Below are 18,064 nucleotides of genomic sequence, written 5' to 3'. Positions count from 1 at the left end.
AATGACCGACCAAAGTTTACATAGGAATATATATGGCAACCTTTTAAAATCTTCTTTTCAAGTATTTCAAAACCTTGATTAGTAATATTTATATGGAATCATCCTCAGGTAGTGTAGATTCTAGTTCGTTCAAATTATGATTCCATGGGGGGTTAGAATTCAAGCCCCCCCCCCCTCCCCCCAAACCTCAGTAAACTTTCAGTTCTGATCTGATATGTGCTTTTTCCTAGCCGATATTCTCAGGTGAGCGATGTGGCCCCTGGGCCTCTTGTTTGATCATAAGAGAGAGAGAAAGAGAGACCACATATGCGGCAATTTATTTTATTAGTTAAAAATGTATATAAAAAAATGTCACATGACACGAATGAATACAGTTTAATAGCCATTCTCTGTAACCACTTAAACTTCGTTGCCGCACATGGTCACCGATTTTGATGAAACTTCACCCATGCTTAGGTCTTGACACCAGAAACAAATATCAAACAAAATTTCGTTGCTATGTGTCTCGGTTGCTATGGCAACAGCCGGAAAAGTTTGAAAAATCGAGATTTTCAGCCACTTTAAGTCTTGACTGTGTCTTAATAAAAACTAGAAAAAGCAAACAAACCATTCTCACAAAAACAAGACACCTTGATGTCACTTATACTGTAAAGAAACTGTTTAGAATATATCTCTAAGTAAGCGGTAACCAAGGGTACTTTTGGAATACATTTCAAATGCTGAAATATGCTGAAAAACACTCCGTATTCACTAATGATAGGTGTTACATGCTCAAACTCAATCAGCGACTTAAGAAAAACAATGAAAATGTTTGACCTTAAGTATATAAGTATAAGCAATATTATTCTATAAAGACTTTTATGGTTGCCATGGTAACACAGTGTAACCATGCAAAACCAGTAACTAAGATCGGGTTAATGCTACTGTCTTGAGGAAAAACATGAAAATTCAAGACTGGCAAATATGCATCCTTAGGACCTTGCAACACCAAAACCATAAGAAAAATTGGGTATAATTGCTATTATATAGTGTTACCATGGAAACAAAGTACCAGTGCTTAAAAGTGAATTATTTTTCACTGCATTAAGAATTAAATTGCCATTTAATCAAGAAACAAACTAAAGGACTCAGCTTGAATAGAACTAATCTGTTAGAACTGAAGTTGAATATCATATATTGATAAAATTTGATGAATAAAACAACACTGTTGCTATGGTTACCAAGAAGGGAAAATGTTCGATTTTGTGAACTTTATATCAATATTTAACCCTATGTGCCAACTTCTTGCATCCACTTAGAGATTGGATGATAGTCAAAATTAAAAGTCAAGTTAGCTGTTAATAAATATCAATCATAAAAGTTTTGGGAATCTACATTTAAGGGTACGTATCCAAGGAAAGAAAATATTTTTCAGGTTTTTAAGCATATATTTTCTGCTTATTTCCATAGCAACGCTCTATTTAAAGAATCTAATCTGAATTTTTTCAAATCGGAAAACTTGGAGCACACCAACATCTTATAAAATTGATCATTAGTTATGAGGAAATGTTTTTTTTAAAGATAGGATCAGATTTAAACATACAGAGTGTTACTTTGAAGGCTCTTTGTGGTATAAAGCCTTGGCAACCATTGCCAACCAAAATGAAATATCATATTTTGTTCTAAAGGATATGTTTCAAGGCTCTTTTTTCTATTATTTGGTCACATTTCATCCAAATATTGCTTTTTATTTTTACGTGTATGACTTTATAAAATTCAATGAATATTTTTTTTTTACTTTTGAATACTTTGTTACCATAGTAACGTTTGTAATATTTGATTTACCAAACATGTTTATCATGCATTTGAAACATCTGACCTTCAACTTTTGGAAACAGTGATTGCCAATTATTTGCTTTGCCGCAAATGATAACTATGGGGCTCTAAACATGTTAAAAAATGCCTTTTTTCGAACTTTAAGACATGTTGCCATGGTAACTATAAAACATAGCAACCAATTTTTGCCTGATTTCAGTTAAGGGTATCAATGACTTTTATCATAGAGAGTTTGGAGAAATTCTGAGACTATGCGTGCCACAACTCCTATATGAAATTTCAAATCATTACAGAGAATGGCTCTTAATATTTACACCGTCAACTAATTTAAGAAGCAAGCTGAATCTATGTCTAAAAATACACTCGTCTACAGTTAATGAAATGAATCGAATTAATTACTCCAAGGTGTCTGGCATTATATACATTTTTTTCACCTCTTTAAATTAAATGAAAAATGCTCTTCACTATTTTTATCCTGTTTCCAATTCAATACAAGAACAATTTGAATAATCAATGGCCTTTTAAATTCCTAACGTATAAATAACGGTACGGTATTGTTTTTAAATCTTTCATGGCAGTACAATTTGATGCAATGCATCGGGACACAAAAAGGCGAAAAACGTCTTAATATTTAATATTCATTCGATGGGGATTAATTTGTAGTGTAAGATGACATTATTTCAAAGTATTTTCAATATCTTAGAATTTCATATTTACAAAACGGTTTAACGTTAGATGGAACCAACACCAGGTTTCATGAAAAACAGAAAGAAGGGGGTTAATCATTAACATAAAGTGACAAACCTTCTTGGTCTCGATTTGTAGCCATCCTCCTTAATAAATATCAGATTATAAATATCGTAGTTCCACAGGTGTAAAAAATTCCTGTGTTTAAAATTCCAGACTGAAAGTCCTTCACCTTCTTTCATTATCAAGCTCTCTGATTGGTCAATGAATACACACCTTAAAATGGTGCCTTTCAATGCAAACAAAACTCTAAAAATATATTTTTTGAATATTTGGCAAGCCTAATTTTTAATTTTCTGGAAAAAATGCTACGCTTGTTTAATTTACTTTTCCTTGTAATAATTATTCATTTTATATCGTGTTGTTTTTATTACTTAAGTCTTAAAAATTATAATTTGCATATAAATTTCACATTTAAAATGTCTGCAGTAGAAAGAGGTAATATTTGAACACTATAACACCCGTGATTTTAAGCGCTTTATTAAAAAAAAAATACCCGTGGGTATTATAAAAAAAGAGCTAGTATGACTTTTTTAAGTGTTAATTCTATACGTTTTTTTTTTCATATGGAATATATTGTAAGTAAGTTCTCTAGAAAACTAATACATGAAAAAGAAAAAGAAAAATTTATTTTGACCTTGGGTGTATATAAGGAAGGGGGGGGGGGGTCCTCTCCACAATTAAGCACCTGTGCTCCATATTCAAAAATGCATTAAATAGCACTTATCACGGATTCTTAACGTGCAGCTTATTATTTCAGACATGTAATTAAGTAAGGCCATGAATTAATAGGAACCTTTCTACATTCAGGCTTAAGAGTAATGCGTAAACCTGAAGCATATAATAAATACATGTACTGACAATTTAACATCAGCTGTAGGACTATTAATCAAAAAAATATACAAATTACAAGATACATAAACAACCTACATGTTAGACCCTTCATATTTATATATCATATTATTCAAATGGGAATTTTATTCAAATTAAGCATTTAAATTGTCTTTCTTCTACAACAATATGCAGGCGTGTAAGTTTTAGCGCAACCTGCCTTGCCCAGGCAAGTGAGGCAAACGTCTAACAAAAAAAAAAAAATCTGAAAAGTGAGAGAGTTTTGATTTTATCTTTAATAAATCATATGTGTCATAGTGCTAACTTGATACTTTCAACTTTTATTTCACGCGTTTTAAAACAAGATGTGTTTGTGAAACACTTTATATGCGTCCGGTGGCAGCAAAATTCAAAAAAGCTATTTTTAACATATAGGTCACAGTCAAGGTCAAAAGGTCAATGACCTTGGTGTCATTTGTAAGAGCTTATTTAGTGGAGTGTGCGTACCAAATATGAAGTCTTTCTCCTATGATTCAAAATTTATGGCGAAGGATCGAAAAAGCTATATTTACCATATAGGTCACAAGGTTATTGATATTGGTGTCATTTGAAAAAAAAAAACGTATATTAATGGAGTAGGCATACCAAATATGAAATCTCTATCTCTCATGGTTCAAAAGTTATGGCGAAGGTTAAAGTTGACAACAGACAGATTATACAGACAAACAGACAGACAGGACAAAAACAGTATGCACCCATGATCTCGAAATCGATCCGGGTGCATAAAAAATTTCAAACACTTATTTTGTTTGTTTGATTAGTGTCCCTTCCAAGAAATTTTCACTAGTAATGAGATGCCACCAGTTGCAGGGGGAGGGCTGCAAAGTTTAGACCTACAAGTACGGTCATTGAAGCTAGAGGGATTTTTTCCTGCACTCAGCATCTTCTGCGACACGGAACCTCTATTTTTAACGGTCTCATCCAAAAGGCCCGTCTGTACTCTCCCCAGTGGGATTCAAATCTGCGATATAAGGATCAGCTTCTTACTTTTTGACTCTATATATCATGCGTAACGCGGGAGACTATTCAAAACGTAAAAGCTTTGAAAGATAATTTTTTTTTGTTTAAAAAAAAAGAATTATTTTCATTGGATCCAGATTATGCATCTCAGTGTGTAATTTGTACTTGTTATGTTTTCTGTGCATCGTTTCTACTCACAAGCCTTTCAAGAGTTATACCAGTGTGTAATTTCACTGTATTGAACGCATATTTTAGGGATAAATCTAAGTTATGCTGGTATACTGTAGTATTTCTATCACTACTTATCAGATGTTTGTGTCGATTTGTTAGATTTTATTTCTATACTTAAATTTACTTATCTCTTATTCACGTTTTCAAAAATTGAAACATGAAAATTTCCGTGCTTTGAAGACAGATGAACTACAAAATGAACGGAGAGTTTGTTTCCCTGTCTAGCTGCTAATAAAATGTAGGAAGAATAATGAAATCAAAAATATTTTATGTACTACTTGTTCTTTCAAGAGAACAATGAACATTGTTATATGGAGAGAAAAGTTAGTATATTTTTCTCTTTGATTTCATCGTTATTCATATCACAGGCTTCTGATTAGCTGCAATAATGTAGGCTTATGTAGCCCTCTCCGATTTTATTATCTGAACCCCCCCCCCCAAAAAAAAGGGGGAGAGGGCTACATCATTGCAGCTAGCTTCTGATTTGTAATATGATGTCCTTTGGATGCAAAGAATGAGTGCACTTAAGTTCGTCATTTGGAACCTTTTCGGCTACCCATTTTAAGCCTAACATCACAATATATCGCTAAATTAATCTATGATTATTGTGCAAGCTATGGCATGTCAAACGTTGCAATATTTGATAATCTTGTGATGTATATTCAAAATCTTGTGATGTATGTTCGAAATCTTGTGATGTATATTCAAAATCTTGTGATGTATATTCAAAATCTTGTGATGTATGTTCGAAATCTTGTGATGTATATTCAAAATCTTGTGATGTATGTTCAAAATCTTGTGATGTATATTCAATATCTTGTGATGTATATTCTAAAACTTGTGATGTATATTCTATAATCTTGTGATGTATGTTCGAAATCTTGTGATGTATATTCTATAATCTTGTGATGTATATTCAATATCTTGTGATGTATGTTCAAAATCTTGTGATGTATATTCAATATCTTGTGATGTATATTCAATATCTTGTGATGTATATTCGAAATCTTGTGATGTATATTCTATAATCTTGTGATGTATGTTCGAAATCTTGTGATGTATATTCGAAATCTTGTGATGTATATTCAATATCTTGTGATGTATGTTCAAAATCTTGTGATGTATATTCAATATCTTGTGATGTATATTCGAAATCTTGTGATGTATATTCTATAATCTTGTGATGTATGTTCGAAATCTTGTGATGTATATTCGAAATCTTGTGATGTATGTTCGATAATCTTGTGATGTATATTCGAAATCTTGTGATGTGTGTTCTACAATTCAGTGATGCGTGCAATAAAATTGCATGACGCAACAGAAAAGTAAGGACAATTTTCATTGGTTAGAAATAACGAAAGTAGCTGAAGCGTCGGGAAAACCATGCAGGTGAGAAAAAACACAATCATCAGTTTGTTTATTGCAGCACTTATTACGAGCTGCACGAGTGTTGTTCCTGGTGACATGATGGAGATATTTCGGCCTGCTAGGGAAAAAACTCAGTAAACGTAGATATATTGACAAAATTTGTAGGTACTTGTAACGATATGTCACGATGCTGCATTGTCAGATACAGTATTTATACATGCATGCTAAAAAGTTAAATCTCGTAGTAATCAATATAGCAGAAGAATAATGAAGAGTACATACTACAAAAACTGTGCAATTTGTAGCAAGATTAATTTTTGTTTAACAGCTGTTTTTATTTCATTTTATTTCGTATCATTACTACCAAATACTGCTACCGTTTGTTAATGTTATGCACATGGTTATCTTGTACTTGCAAGTAAATGAAACATTTAAAAAAAAATAATGAAAAAATAAGTCTTTTAGGCTATTTGATAATAACATGCTAAATGAACAGGTTTTGCTTTTTAATTCTCCTTCACTCAGTCTTTGTATAATGTATATTTTTAGACGAGCTGATCGCCAACCAGGAGATCAGAATGATCGCATCTGCTCCTGCCACTTTAAGGATGGTAAGAAGGAGGGGGACCCTGCATATTTTGCATGGAATGAAGGAAAGGCCATGGATTTCTCTGATCCTGAATGTACAAAAAGGTGAAATTATTTTTCAAAATGTGACCGACATCTTTTTTTTGGATGGTGGGTGGGTGGAGTTTAATTGAGAATATTTTACTAAAAAACTTTAAAAGGGTACATGTATAAACAGAGTAGCTTACAACTGAATAAAAAAATAATTCAAGTTTAATTATTTTACAAAGGAGGAAAAAACTCAAAAGTGAGGAGTCCCTGTCATCTTCACAGATGGACCAGTTGCAGATTCCACAAGCACCAAAATGTCAAGATCAAGAAAAAGTAAAGCTCATTTAAAACACCAATGATGACAAATGACCAACACTGAAACATTTTCAATAATTTTTAATAATATATAAAGTTCTTTTAACTGTACATGATTTACAATATATTTTCAGTTGATATCAGAGCACAACTACTCAGTATCCTGCACATTTAACTGTACTCAAGAAATGCAGCGCCTCTCAACAGAAATACAACTGGAAAAGGAATTGCTTGCCCTAAAAATAGAGTCTAGTAAAAGGAAGCCAATATCAATCCACGATATTAAATACAACAAAGAGAAGGTACATTTAAAGGAATTCCAATTGTGATTTCCTATTTCCTAACAATTTCAGTTACTGTAATAAAAACTTGTTGCCATTGAGGGATGAACATCTTAGATTGACTGTTATGTTAACATATTTTGTTATTATTTGGGAGTGTTAGGTCTCTGATCAGCAGGGGCATTTTCTCTATATAAGAAGAAAATGGAGACTCCCTACCCACCCGATGTATTTTGTCGGACAGTTTTCTGTACATTGCAGGTAAATTTTTTATTTATTAACTTTCCAGCCTCTTATTGTATAGTACATTTTGGGGTTTGAAGTCAGTTTTTGCTTTTCTTTAATTTTTAAAAAAAATTATTTAAATTCTCCTTTTCTTAGAATAAAATTCAAAAAGTAGCTTCTGATTGTAAAGTATAAGACTACAGACATTGAACTTTGATTTGTTATCAAAAGGATTGATTTAAACTTGTCTAAATTAATTGTAAACAAAAATAAAAGGGGGCACCTGCTATTTCTTTAAGCGTTTTTCACTGGGGGGTGGGGAAACTTTTTTGTACATACTTGAGCAATAGGAGGGATTAGATAAGAATCAATTAGTATATCAGAGTCTTAAATAATATCCTTTGCATAAGCATAAAAAAATTCTGTATCAGTCTTTTTAAAACGTTTGAATTTTGCTTAATTAACTACGATTTATCCAATTTTGGAGCTTTTTACCTAATTCTGGGTAGAATCCACCCTTATGAAATTATTGACTCAATTTTGACTTAATATCACTTTATTAACATTAAAGCACAAAAACAATTCATTGTACAAATATTTTATTTCTTACAGTCACCAATATATCCAAATATCATCACCGGCCCAGACGTCATTCACTCCTTTGAATTGTGCTGGTAGCAGTAAGGTGTCATCATTTGAGATGGTCACAGTATCCAATACACTGAAGTCACAGGACTCAAATTTCATACATGTTCACAGGTAGGTGTATAGTCTTTGAAATTACCACAATTGACTAATTCTGGGACAGGTAAGTATGTAAGTATAGGAATGAGAGCACCAAATCCCCGGATGCACACATGGCTTTGTTTGTTATGGAACATTAAACCGAATACTGAATGGGTAGGCGTTACGCCATTGGCTGAAATCAGGTATTTAATTGTTTTCATTTTAAAGTAAAATTAATGACCTTTGAAATAAATGATGGGATGAGGGAATATTACAGAAACTATAGAAATGCCAGGGAAGATTTTAGGAGTGGGGGTTGATTTTTTATGCCGCGTGTTCTTTACTGCGAATCTATAAAAGTTGAAAATAACTGCAATTTTGACCTATAAACGCCATGGGACCATGTATTTTTTTCAGTATTTTTTGTTAGGGCTTAGAACAAAGTTTGAAATGATGCTAAAGATTTTTCTGAAATTGTCATAGTAAAGTACTGAGAAGGCCTAAGGTTTGTATGGAGTTCTATGGGAAAATAATTAGTGGACTTTTCCCTATACAAGATGCTGTCTGATGGCGTAGTGTAGAATGTAGCGTAGAATGTTTTCCAAGTCAGCTTAAAAGGTTTGTTTTAAAATTTATCATAATGACTTGCAAAAATTTAATGCAGTTAAATTTATTGTATTCTTGAAAGATTGACTGTAACACAATTTTTTTACACAATTACAAATAATCAAATTAATTTGTTTCCAACTTTTTTTCAGGGTCTCTGTCAAAATCTTTTGAGGATTTTTCCTCTGCTAGAGCATCCATGGATGCAATTGAAACAATCCAGGACATCCCAACACATATGGATAATCAGGCCATGGCCTACAGTATGTACAAAAGTTGCATACTTTTAAAGCAGTAACTTGCGTGCCTCCAAATGGTGCACTTACATTTTGCTCCATGCTGTACCCAGGTTCTACTGTCTTCTGATGTAGCTATTGTATGTCACAGCCAAGTTTTACGAAAGTTCAAAGCTGGAGACCTTATTTTGGTGGTCAAAGGTTTCACCATTCATGACCAGTTGCCCCAGGGTGTCTGCTTAATTATAAAAGCTCTTTTATCGACACGAGGCCAGTTTACCATACAAGAAGCAGCACTGTGTTACAAGATTGCTAAAGCACTTATTCATGTGGAAAGAGCCAACGAGAGGATAAAGAATTACGAGATTCTCCGTCACATACCATCTACTTCCAGACCAATCTCAACAAAAATATTTCAACTCTGTTCTTGTCTTGTAAACTTGCAAGCTCCACTTTTGAAAGAAATTACTTAAAGATACATGTACTTATTATAAATTTGCATTGGCGTGTGACAGTATACACTAAACAGTGAAGATATTCATACCAAAGTGCAAGGGATAAGCAAATTTTGATTTGTTATCAATGTCAATGGTTATATTTGTTAACTCTGTAGTATGTTGTAATACATATACTTCAGAAAATGAAAATCCCTTTTGTTAGCATGGATTTATTACAAGAATGTTTGGCAATTCCATTCTTCATTTGACAATATAATTTGGAAGAGGGTTTACTTATAATTTTAAATCTCTAGTTTAAAGTATATTTACCTTTAAAGCACAACTCAACAAATTCATGTTTTCAACAATTTATCTATTAAGAAAGACCAAAATGTTACATTTTCACTTTGAGAATAACATCTGCAATTCATTAATAAAATGATTCTAAATTTTGATATTCTTTTTTTATGTAGTACATAGATTTTATTAATCATCATTGCTATTTAAAATAGTCTTATAAGCCAGAAGTTTTATGATGGATTGTGACATATCATATCATACATTTATGAGACTTAGGAACATTCAACACATTTAACATGATTACCCATTTTCCATTGTTAGAAAATTCTAGAGGTACAAAACTAAGTGTCAAGAAGTTCAAACCAGAACTCAGTTTTCCATCAGTGCTGGAATGAAAATGTTAATGTAGAAATCTATCAGCTTTGGAACATTTGCTGTCCATTCAATGTCTTTTACTATTCTAATCACAATGCAGTCTACTCTTGTCCACACAATTAAGTCGCAGAATGTTTTGTTACATATGTGTAGCTGGCCTTGAATTTGATGATAGTATGGGTGACTGGTTTTCAGGCACAGGGTATCTTGTTTAAGATCTAAAAAAAAAATCAAAAAACACTTAAGTTGTGTTATACCAGTACATATCCCCTCCTTTTTCAATATCTTCATACCATATTGAACAGCTGCACTTGTAAATTAATACATGTTTTGAAATCATTTACTCACCAAGATTTTTAATTTCAAAGTACTGGACAATACAGATTTTTAATGTTATTTACCTATGAAAAATCCTTCAAATTTTGTGCCCCATCTGCTACTGTTGAAGACGATGCTGTATATGGACACTTCACCTCTACAATATTAGGAATGGCGTCTTTGGCTTCTGGAGTTTGATAAAATACACTGCATGTTGGTGGTCGAACAACTAAGCCATCAGGTGAAGCTCCCAACACTCCGGATTCATGCAACCATATCCTTTTCAGAAAAAATTATAATACTACTGAATGCAAACAAACCATAATACAATTGATTTTGTAATGCAAACAAAGTCTAAGTAGAGCTTTTATAATCCTTCCACTTCAAAAAGCAAATTTTCTGGAATATGTTGGTAACTGAATATTTATGCCCCGCCATGAATATGGCTCGGGGCATATAGTGTTTGTCATGTCTGTCTTCCGTCCTTCTGTCCTTCCGTCCCACTTTGTGTTTAGCTCTGTTCAAAGCTAAGTTTCAAAGAAACTATCCAAGATATTTTCATCAAACTTCATATGCTGATAGATATTGATGAGAGCTATGCAACTGCATTAACATTTTTTGACCTTGACCTGACTTTTCTTAAATAGTGTTTAGCTCAGTTTTAAACATACCATTCAAGATGGTGTTATCAAACTTTACATGTTGATACAAACTTGCATAGATGATGCATCTAGAGATGAACACTACCGGACATGCTTCGGATGCTGGATCTGACCTACATTTTCCAGATGAGTGACCAAATTAAAGTTTTTGGAGCAGGTCCATTCTTAAGGAACTATAAGCCCTACTTAGACCAAACTTGCTTGGATGATGCATCTAAGGATGGACACTACCAGACTTGCTTCGGATGCTGGATCTGACCTACATTTTCCAGATGAGTGACCAGGTTGAAGTTTTTGGAGCAGATTTATTCCTAAGGAACTATCAGCCCTACTTAGACCAAACTTGCATGGATGATGCATCTAGGGATGGACACTACCGGACTTGCTTCGATGCTGGATCTGACTTACATTTTCATTCCCAAGTAACTATAAGCCCTACCTAAACCAAACTTGCATGGATGATGCAGCTAGGGATGGACACTACCAGACTTGCTTCGGATGCTGGATCTGACCTATATTTTCATTCCCAAGTAACTATAAACCCTACCTGAACCAAACTTGCGTGGATGATGCATCTAGGGATGGACACTACCAGACTTGCTTTGGATGCTGGACCTACATTTTTATTCCCAACTAACTATAAGCCCTGCCTGAACCAAACTGATCAAATTTTATACATGTACAAATTTCATGTTGCTTTACTAATATATCCTCGGCGGGGCATTCATGTCCTATGGACATATTTCTAGTTTTTTTTACAATTAGACTTCAGTAATTGATTTCTGTTTGTCACCAGGATAAGTCCTGTTATTTGTTTTGACACAATGAATGTTAACATGTCAGAGATTGAAGGAATATTATTTTGTGCTGTATACCTGACTGCTCTACAGCTGCATCTAAGTCCTTTTCATACTTTCTCAAAGCATCATCTTCATGAGTGATACCCCATGCAACAGCCTTGATGGACTCCAGATTGTAAGCCGACATCAGCTGTTTCTTCAGTGACAATGTCAATCTGGAGAAGAAAATATGATTTTTGGTTATTAATCTTATATTTCCTGCATCTTTATGTACAAATATCTAGTCATTACAGTCGAACCTCATTATCTCAAACTCAATGAGACCAAGAAAAATGTTGGAAATATCCGTGGATTCAAGAATAACACATAAATAGTTATCAAGAATAAAATGTCCCAGTCTTTTATAAATGGATTGGACTTCAAAATTACTGTGACATTTCCATGAAATATGAGATAATGGGTTTGAGATAACAAAGTTTGACTGTAATTTTAAAAGTCTTTTTCGCAAAAATTTAATCACACGTCTTACCGCCTTTGCTTAGAACTGAGAACTGCACCAAAGTTGGAAGCTGATATGCTATATTTCCTTACAATCGACCACATTGGGTTGTTTCGTTGCCAATGCAGCTCTTTTAATGGATTCAGGGATAATGCATGCTGTAACCATACCATAGGGGTATCAGAATGAACATACTCTGGTGATGTTAACAGGTCTTCAATGAGAGGTACAGGTGGACCAGGTTCACATGGCTCTGGTTCAAGAATCCAATTCAATGCTGAAAAATTTCATTACTTGTGTCATTCTCAAAAATATCATCCATAATATCCATATCACATATACCAAGTATTTATATAAGAGTCCATACATTTCATTTTAGTGAACACTGTCATGGGTTTTTGTAATGTATGCATTACATATCAAATTTACAACTCACTTGCATATATTTGTTCAGAATTGTTCCTGTATATAATTTTGCACAAACATGTAAAAATTGGTGCAAATGTACAATTAATATTTACTTAATTATTAACAAGGTTTCATAATGACAGAGTATTTAAATAATAGAAGAATGATCTGATAATTCGCAAGAATATGAAACAAAATATTTTTTTTAATGCAATTGAATAATTTATTTTTCCTTTCAAAAATGTATGCTCATGTACAAAAATGCTATCATATTTATAATATTGTCTTTCCAATTATTCAAAGGTTGTTATTATTATTTATTACATAATATGTTCAAAAATTGGGCAATATACATAGCCAACTATATTATACTCCTCATCTTTGTACATTTGTTCACAATCAAAATTAACCATCGTTCAGTAACAAAATAACAGTTTCATAATACTCGTAATATAAAAATCAAATCAAACTTAAATAACAACAATAGTGACACCAAAATCATAACTTCCTTCTTATATTTTACCAATAAACCTTCCAAGGTGCAAAAAACACTGGTCACTTTCATCAAAGGGTCGGTTTAAAGCACTTCAAATATGAAGCAAATTTTTTAACAACTGATTTATTTATATTTAATGATTGATCATTTTAAAAAAAAAAAAAAAAACCAAGAGGCCCATGGGCCACATCGCTCACCTGAGCACTGTGGCTAGGAAAAAGTAAAAATTGGTTTTTTATTGAAAAGTTTAAATCCAAAAGTAGTCCCTTGACCAATAATGGCTTTGCTTTTCTTGAGAAGGTTATTTTTAAAGAATTTTCCTATATATTTCTATATAAAATTTGATCATCCTTTGTGGCCCCGTCCTACCCCCGGGGAACATGATTTGAACAAACTTGAATCTACACTACCTAAGGATGCTTCCATATAAATATGATCAATCAGGGTTTTGCTGTTCTTGAGAAGAAGATTTTTAAAGATTTTTCCTTTATATTTCTATGTAAAACTTTGATCTTCCATTGTGGCCCCGCCCTACCCCGGGGGTTATGATTTGAACAAACTTGAATTGACACTACCTGAGGATGCTTCCATATAAATAGGATCAATTATGGCTTTGTCATTCTTGAGAAGAAGATTTTTAAAGAATTTTCCTATATATTTTTATGTTAAACTTTGGTCAGCCATTGTGGCTCCGCCCTACCCCCGGGGGTCATGATTTGAACAAATTTAAATCTACACTACCTGAGGATGTTTCTCCATAAGTTTCATTTTTCCTGGCACAGTGGTTCTTGAAAACAAGATTTTTAAAACATACCATCAAATTTTCATTAATTCCCAATTATCTCCCCTTGAATGAGGGTGTGGCTCTTTATTTGAACAAACTTGAATCCCCTTCACCCAAGGATGCTTTGTGGCAAGTTTGGTTGAAATTGGTCCATGGGTTCTAGAGAAGAAGTCGAAAATATGAAAAGTTTACAGACAGACAGATGGACAGACAGACAGACAGACAGACAAACAGCTAGATAGACAAAATGTGATCAGAAAAGAGCTAGAAATGAAACATTCCTCACCACAAAAGCCAGAAGAATATAGGGACCACCACCAGTAACATGTTTCTGGGAAGAACCAAACCATGCAGAGATAAATATCAATAGTCCTGAATCTTCGATGCAGGACCAAGTACGAGAATTGCTACAAACACTACTCCGGAGACTTACCTATTATCCTATGATGTAACGTACTTTGTCCACTGCAGCTGGTTCCCTCATAAGCTGGTAGCGAGGACAGTTCAGGATGTCCTGTCAACTTTATTCCTCAACTTCCTGTCTTGGACTGAAAAGCAATAAGTGGAAATCTTTAGTGTTGCCTAGTGACTTTGAATTAAAAAGAAAGTTTTTAGATTGTGAAGGGGGGGGGGGGTACTGATGTTGTGCATTTTAATTAAATGTACGAAATCTGTATTTCACAGTTTAATGCATTCATGTATTTTGTGAATTGTCTTAGGATTCATGTAATAATTGTTGCTATGTATTATTAAGCACTAAATCTATTCAACTGCATGTGTAAATGGGGAAAATGTGGATATGTAAATGATGTATAATTGCAATGTGTAAAATGTGACATTTTCTTATATGAGGGAGTCTGTTCATGTAATTTTTTTTTCATTAATTATTTTATTTATCTTGATAAAATTATTTCAATTAACAATATTGTTTTTCTTACCAGTCTGATGAACTCAACAAAGGTTACAGAGGTGAATGGTAGAAATATGGGTATTACAGGTGTCAAAACTCTTCGTTGATGACAGACTGCATGCCGCACTGTAAAATCACCATTTTGGATCTTTAAAAGGGGAGGCTACTCCTGAAATCAAAGAAATTGTCATTAAAATGAGTAACCTGATTTTCTTTAGGTCTCACACAAGGAAATAATTTCACTATATGTTACTATATAGCTTTAATTAAATAAATTAATTAACTAGACTCTCAGCAGATAATTCATGAATGAGAAAAAAGATTAATGCTTAGACAAAATTTGAGATCAGAAAAAATATACCCCTTATGCAGCTTTTAAGAAAGAAAATTGAGACTAAACATACCTATACCCCGAAATACACATGGGCAAACAGCCAACACACCATCAAGGAAGTTACATCGATCATGCGTACCTAAAAAAAAAAGAGTTCCCTTTGATTCAGTGGCACAATTCTGCTGATATGATATTCCTAGTGCATGAGTCCAACATTAAAACTGTAGACCTACGTAAAGTTCATGAAAAAAGAAAAGAAATATTATTGTCTCTATATACATCATACATAGAACTACATTTGTTCATTTTGATTGGCTATCTCCTTGCATAAGACCTTTAAGGGGTAATTTTATGATATTTACCATGTGCACTGATTGCCATAAAACTAAAGAAAAAATACCAGCCTTACAAAGTCACTTAACCATGACCTTTGACATACCTTACTAAGAATACCCTGGACAATTTGGTTTAACTTAAGACTTCTGAATTTTTAAATGCAGGTTTTGATAAATTAACCATTTAATATACTTATGAGCTCATAAAACTGTCCTTTAAAACTGTATGATAAAGAGTGTAAAAACTTTGAAACATGTTTGAAAAGTATTATCACACATGTGATATGGGATAAATTATCACCACAGAAAGATCAAAGAAAATCACTGCAGATATGCGACAATAATTCTTATCATTGTTTATTGTATGTCAAGTCTAGAATATGATATATCATTACAAATATTATGATTTTTAGCCGGGCACATTGCTCGTAGAGCAATGCTCAGCTATAGCGACGGTGGGCATCAGAAAATGCTGCTTCTTCACCGCCAAATTGAGTTTACGAGTAAAAGTATGGTACGTGACCAGCCGCTGTTGAGAAAACAAAATCACCTTAAGAAATAGTAAATTGAATATTTTTATCATAATATTAAATTGTTTAATATTTTTTCCTGGCTCCTTTGACTAATATTTTACAAAGTAATTCAACGGGTGCGAAAGGTTTTCACCAGGTATCCCTGTCTGCATCATATTCTATAAACAATATAATTAAAATTAGATGTTAGATCGGCTCGCATACTCAACACACTAACATCTAACAAGTCATCCCATTGAGGGTCACGTAAGAGGTTAAATTCGGAACGCCTCAAGATTTATTTGCTTCAACAATATATGATGATTTTGCCAGCTGCGATTTGATTAATTGATAGAATTTGACCTCTGACGTGACCCTCAACGGGATGTTGTTAGATGTTAGTGTAGCGAGTATGCAAGCGGATCTATAACATCTAATTTGAATTAGATTGATTCTATAAATAAAGGTTGTACTATCAGGCTAACACAAATGCAGGGAACATCATTAATGACTTGATGCAAATCTCACCGCTGAGGACACATCAGTGCAGAGACGTTTGACCTTAATCTTGCTGCATCGGTGTTTATTTACTTCTGTTTGTATATAAAACCGGATTACCCCAAAACGATACGTGATAAATATTTTTCGCTGTTAATTTCTAGCTATATTTTATTTTATTTTTAAAACTATTTAATATTATACATGCCATTGAGATATTTTTGTGTGTATTACATATTCTCTAAACGTCTGAACGTGATTTTAAACTGTCACCACAGTCCTTGTTCATTATCCTGTAAATGAGCCCGGCTCAATACATTTACTATGAAAATAATTGGACAAATTTGTGAATGACAATATTCAATGATGCATAGCAATTAATCTTTTCCTGACATTCACCTTCTCCTAAAAATTTGTCGTGTTATTTATTTATTTATTGCAAAGTCGTCCCTGGACTAGTGCTACGGTCAATGCAGCTGCAATGGGCCATGCAATTTCGAACCCTGCGTTGTGAGAGTTTGTCCCGAGACACAGTTAGATTATTCTAACTAGCACCAATATAGAATAAATCATACCGATTAATCAACATCACTACAATATGAGGACGTAAAAATAGGATAAAACATCCTTTAGTCCAGCAATAACTGAATAAGCCACTAAATTGTTTTTGATGTACCTTCAAACAAATCAAATTAATGTTCTTGATTCCCACTTTTCACGTTATGACTGACTTAGTGCTTCTTGATACCAAAACAATTTTTCTATTACCTATAATTTTGACTTTAGGTTGAATTCGCCAATTTCATGCTTGCGAAGTTGTGTCAATGTGTGCATTACGACCGCTCCGGCTACTTTCGTTATTTCTAACCAATGAAAATTGTCCTTACTTTTCTGTTGCGTCATGCAATTTTATTGCACGTGTAATGGTTAGGGCCGTGGATATCGGCCTGGATAGCTCAGTAGGTAGAGCACCTGACTAATGATATAGGGGTCCCGGGTTCGATTCCCGGTCCAGCCACGCATCACTGAATTGTAGAACACACATCACAAGATTTCGAATATACATCACAAGATTATCGAACATACATCACAAGATTTCGAATATACATCACAAGATTTCGAACATACATCACAAGATTATAGAATATACATCACAAGATTTCGAATATACATCACAAGATATTGAATATACATCACAAGATTTCGAATATACATCACAAGATTATCGAACATACATCACAAGATTTCGAATATACATCACAAGATTTCGAACATACATCACAAGATTATAGAATATACATCACAAGATTTCGAATATACATCACAAGATATTGAATATACATCACAAGATTTTGAATATACATCACAAGATTATCC

The 18,064-nt window shown here is 33.3% G+C and overlaps 1 protein-coding gene, 1 long non-coding RNA gene and 1 other non-coding gene across 3 annotated transcripts; 2 read left to right on the top strand and 1 right to left on the bottom strand.

Annotated features, from left to right (window-relative positions):
* Positions 1-5,599: 5,599 nt before the first annotated feature.
* LOC134265765 (uncharacterized) lies at positions 5,600-9,874 on the top strand. The gene is made up of 7 exons (XM_062747981.1): positions 5,600-6,033; positions 6,562-6,705; positions 6,870-6,963; positions 7,080-7,247; positions 7,390-7,487; positions 8,064-8,210; positions 8,936-9,874. The coding sequence occupies exons 1-7, from the start codon at positions 5,954-5,956 to the stop codon at positions 8,955-8,957; spliced, it is 753 nt and encodes a 250-aa protein (XP_062603965.1). The 5' UTR covers positions 5,600-5,953; the 3' UTR covers positions 8,958-9,874.
* A 15-nt stretch (positions 9,875-9,889) lies between these two features.
* LOC134265766 (uncharacterized) lies at positions 9,890-17,591 on the bottom strand. The gene is made up of 8 exons (XR_009991821.1): positions 17,456-17,591; positions 15,413-15,481; positions 15,037-15,177; positions 14,532-14,646; positions 12,441-12,687; positions 11,987-12,126; positions 10,533-10,728; positions 9,890-10,349 (listed from the first exon to the last, which is right to left on the bottom strand). It is a non-coding gene; the product is annotated as an uncharacterized LOC134265766 (long non-coding RNA).
* A 40-nt stretch (positions 17,592-17,631) lies between these two features.
* On the top strand, positions 17,632-17,705 carry Trnai-aau (transfer RNA isoleucine (anticodon AAU)). The gene has a single exon. It is a non-coding gene; the product is annotated as a tRNA-Ile (tRNA).
* The last annotated feature ends 359 nt before the right edge of the window (positions 17,706-18,064 follow it).

Source organism: Saccostrea cucullata, unplaced genomic scaffold (genome assembly GCF_032062105.1).
Source record: "Saccostrea cucullata isolate Sc308-1 unplaced genomic scaffold, CSIRO_AGI_Scuc_v1 ctg10292, whole genome shotgun sequence".
NCBI lineage: Eukaryota > Metazoa > Mollusca > Bivalvia > Ostreida > Ostreidae > Saccostrea > Saccostrea cuccullata.
This window is presented reverse-complemented; position numbering and strand designations above follow the sequence as displayed.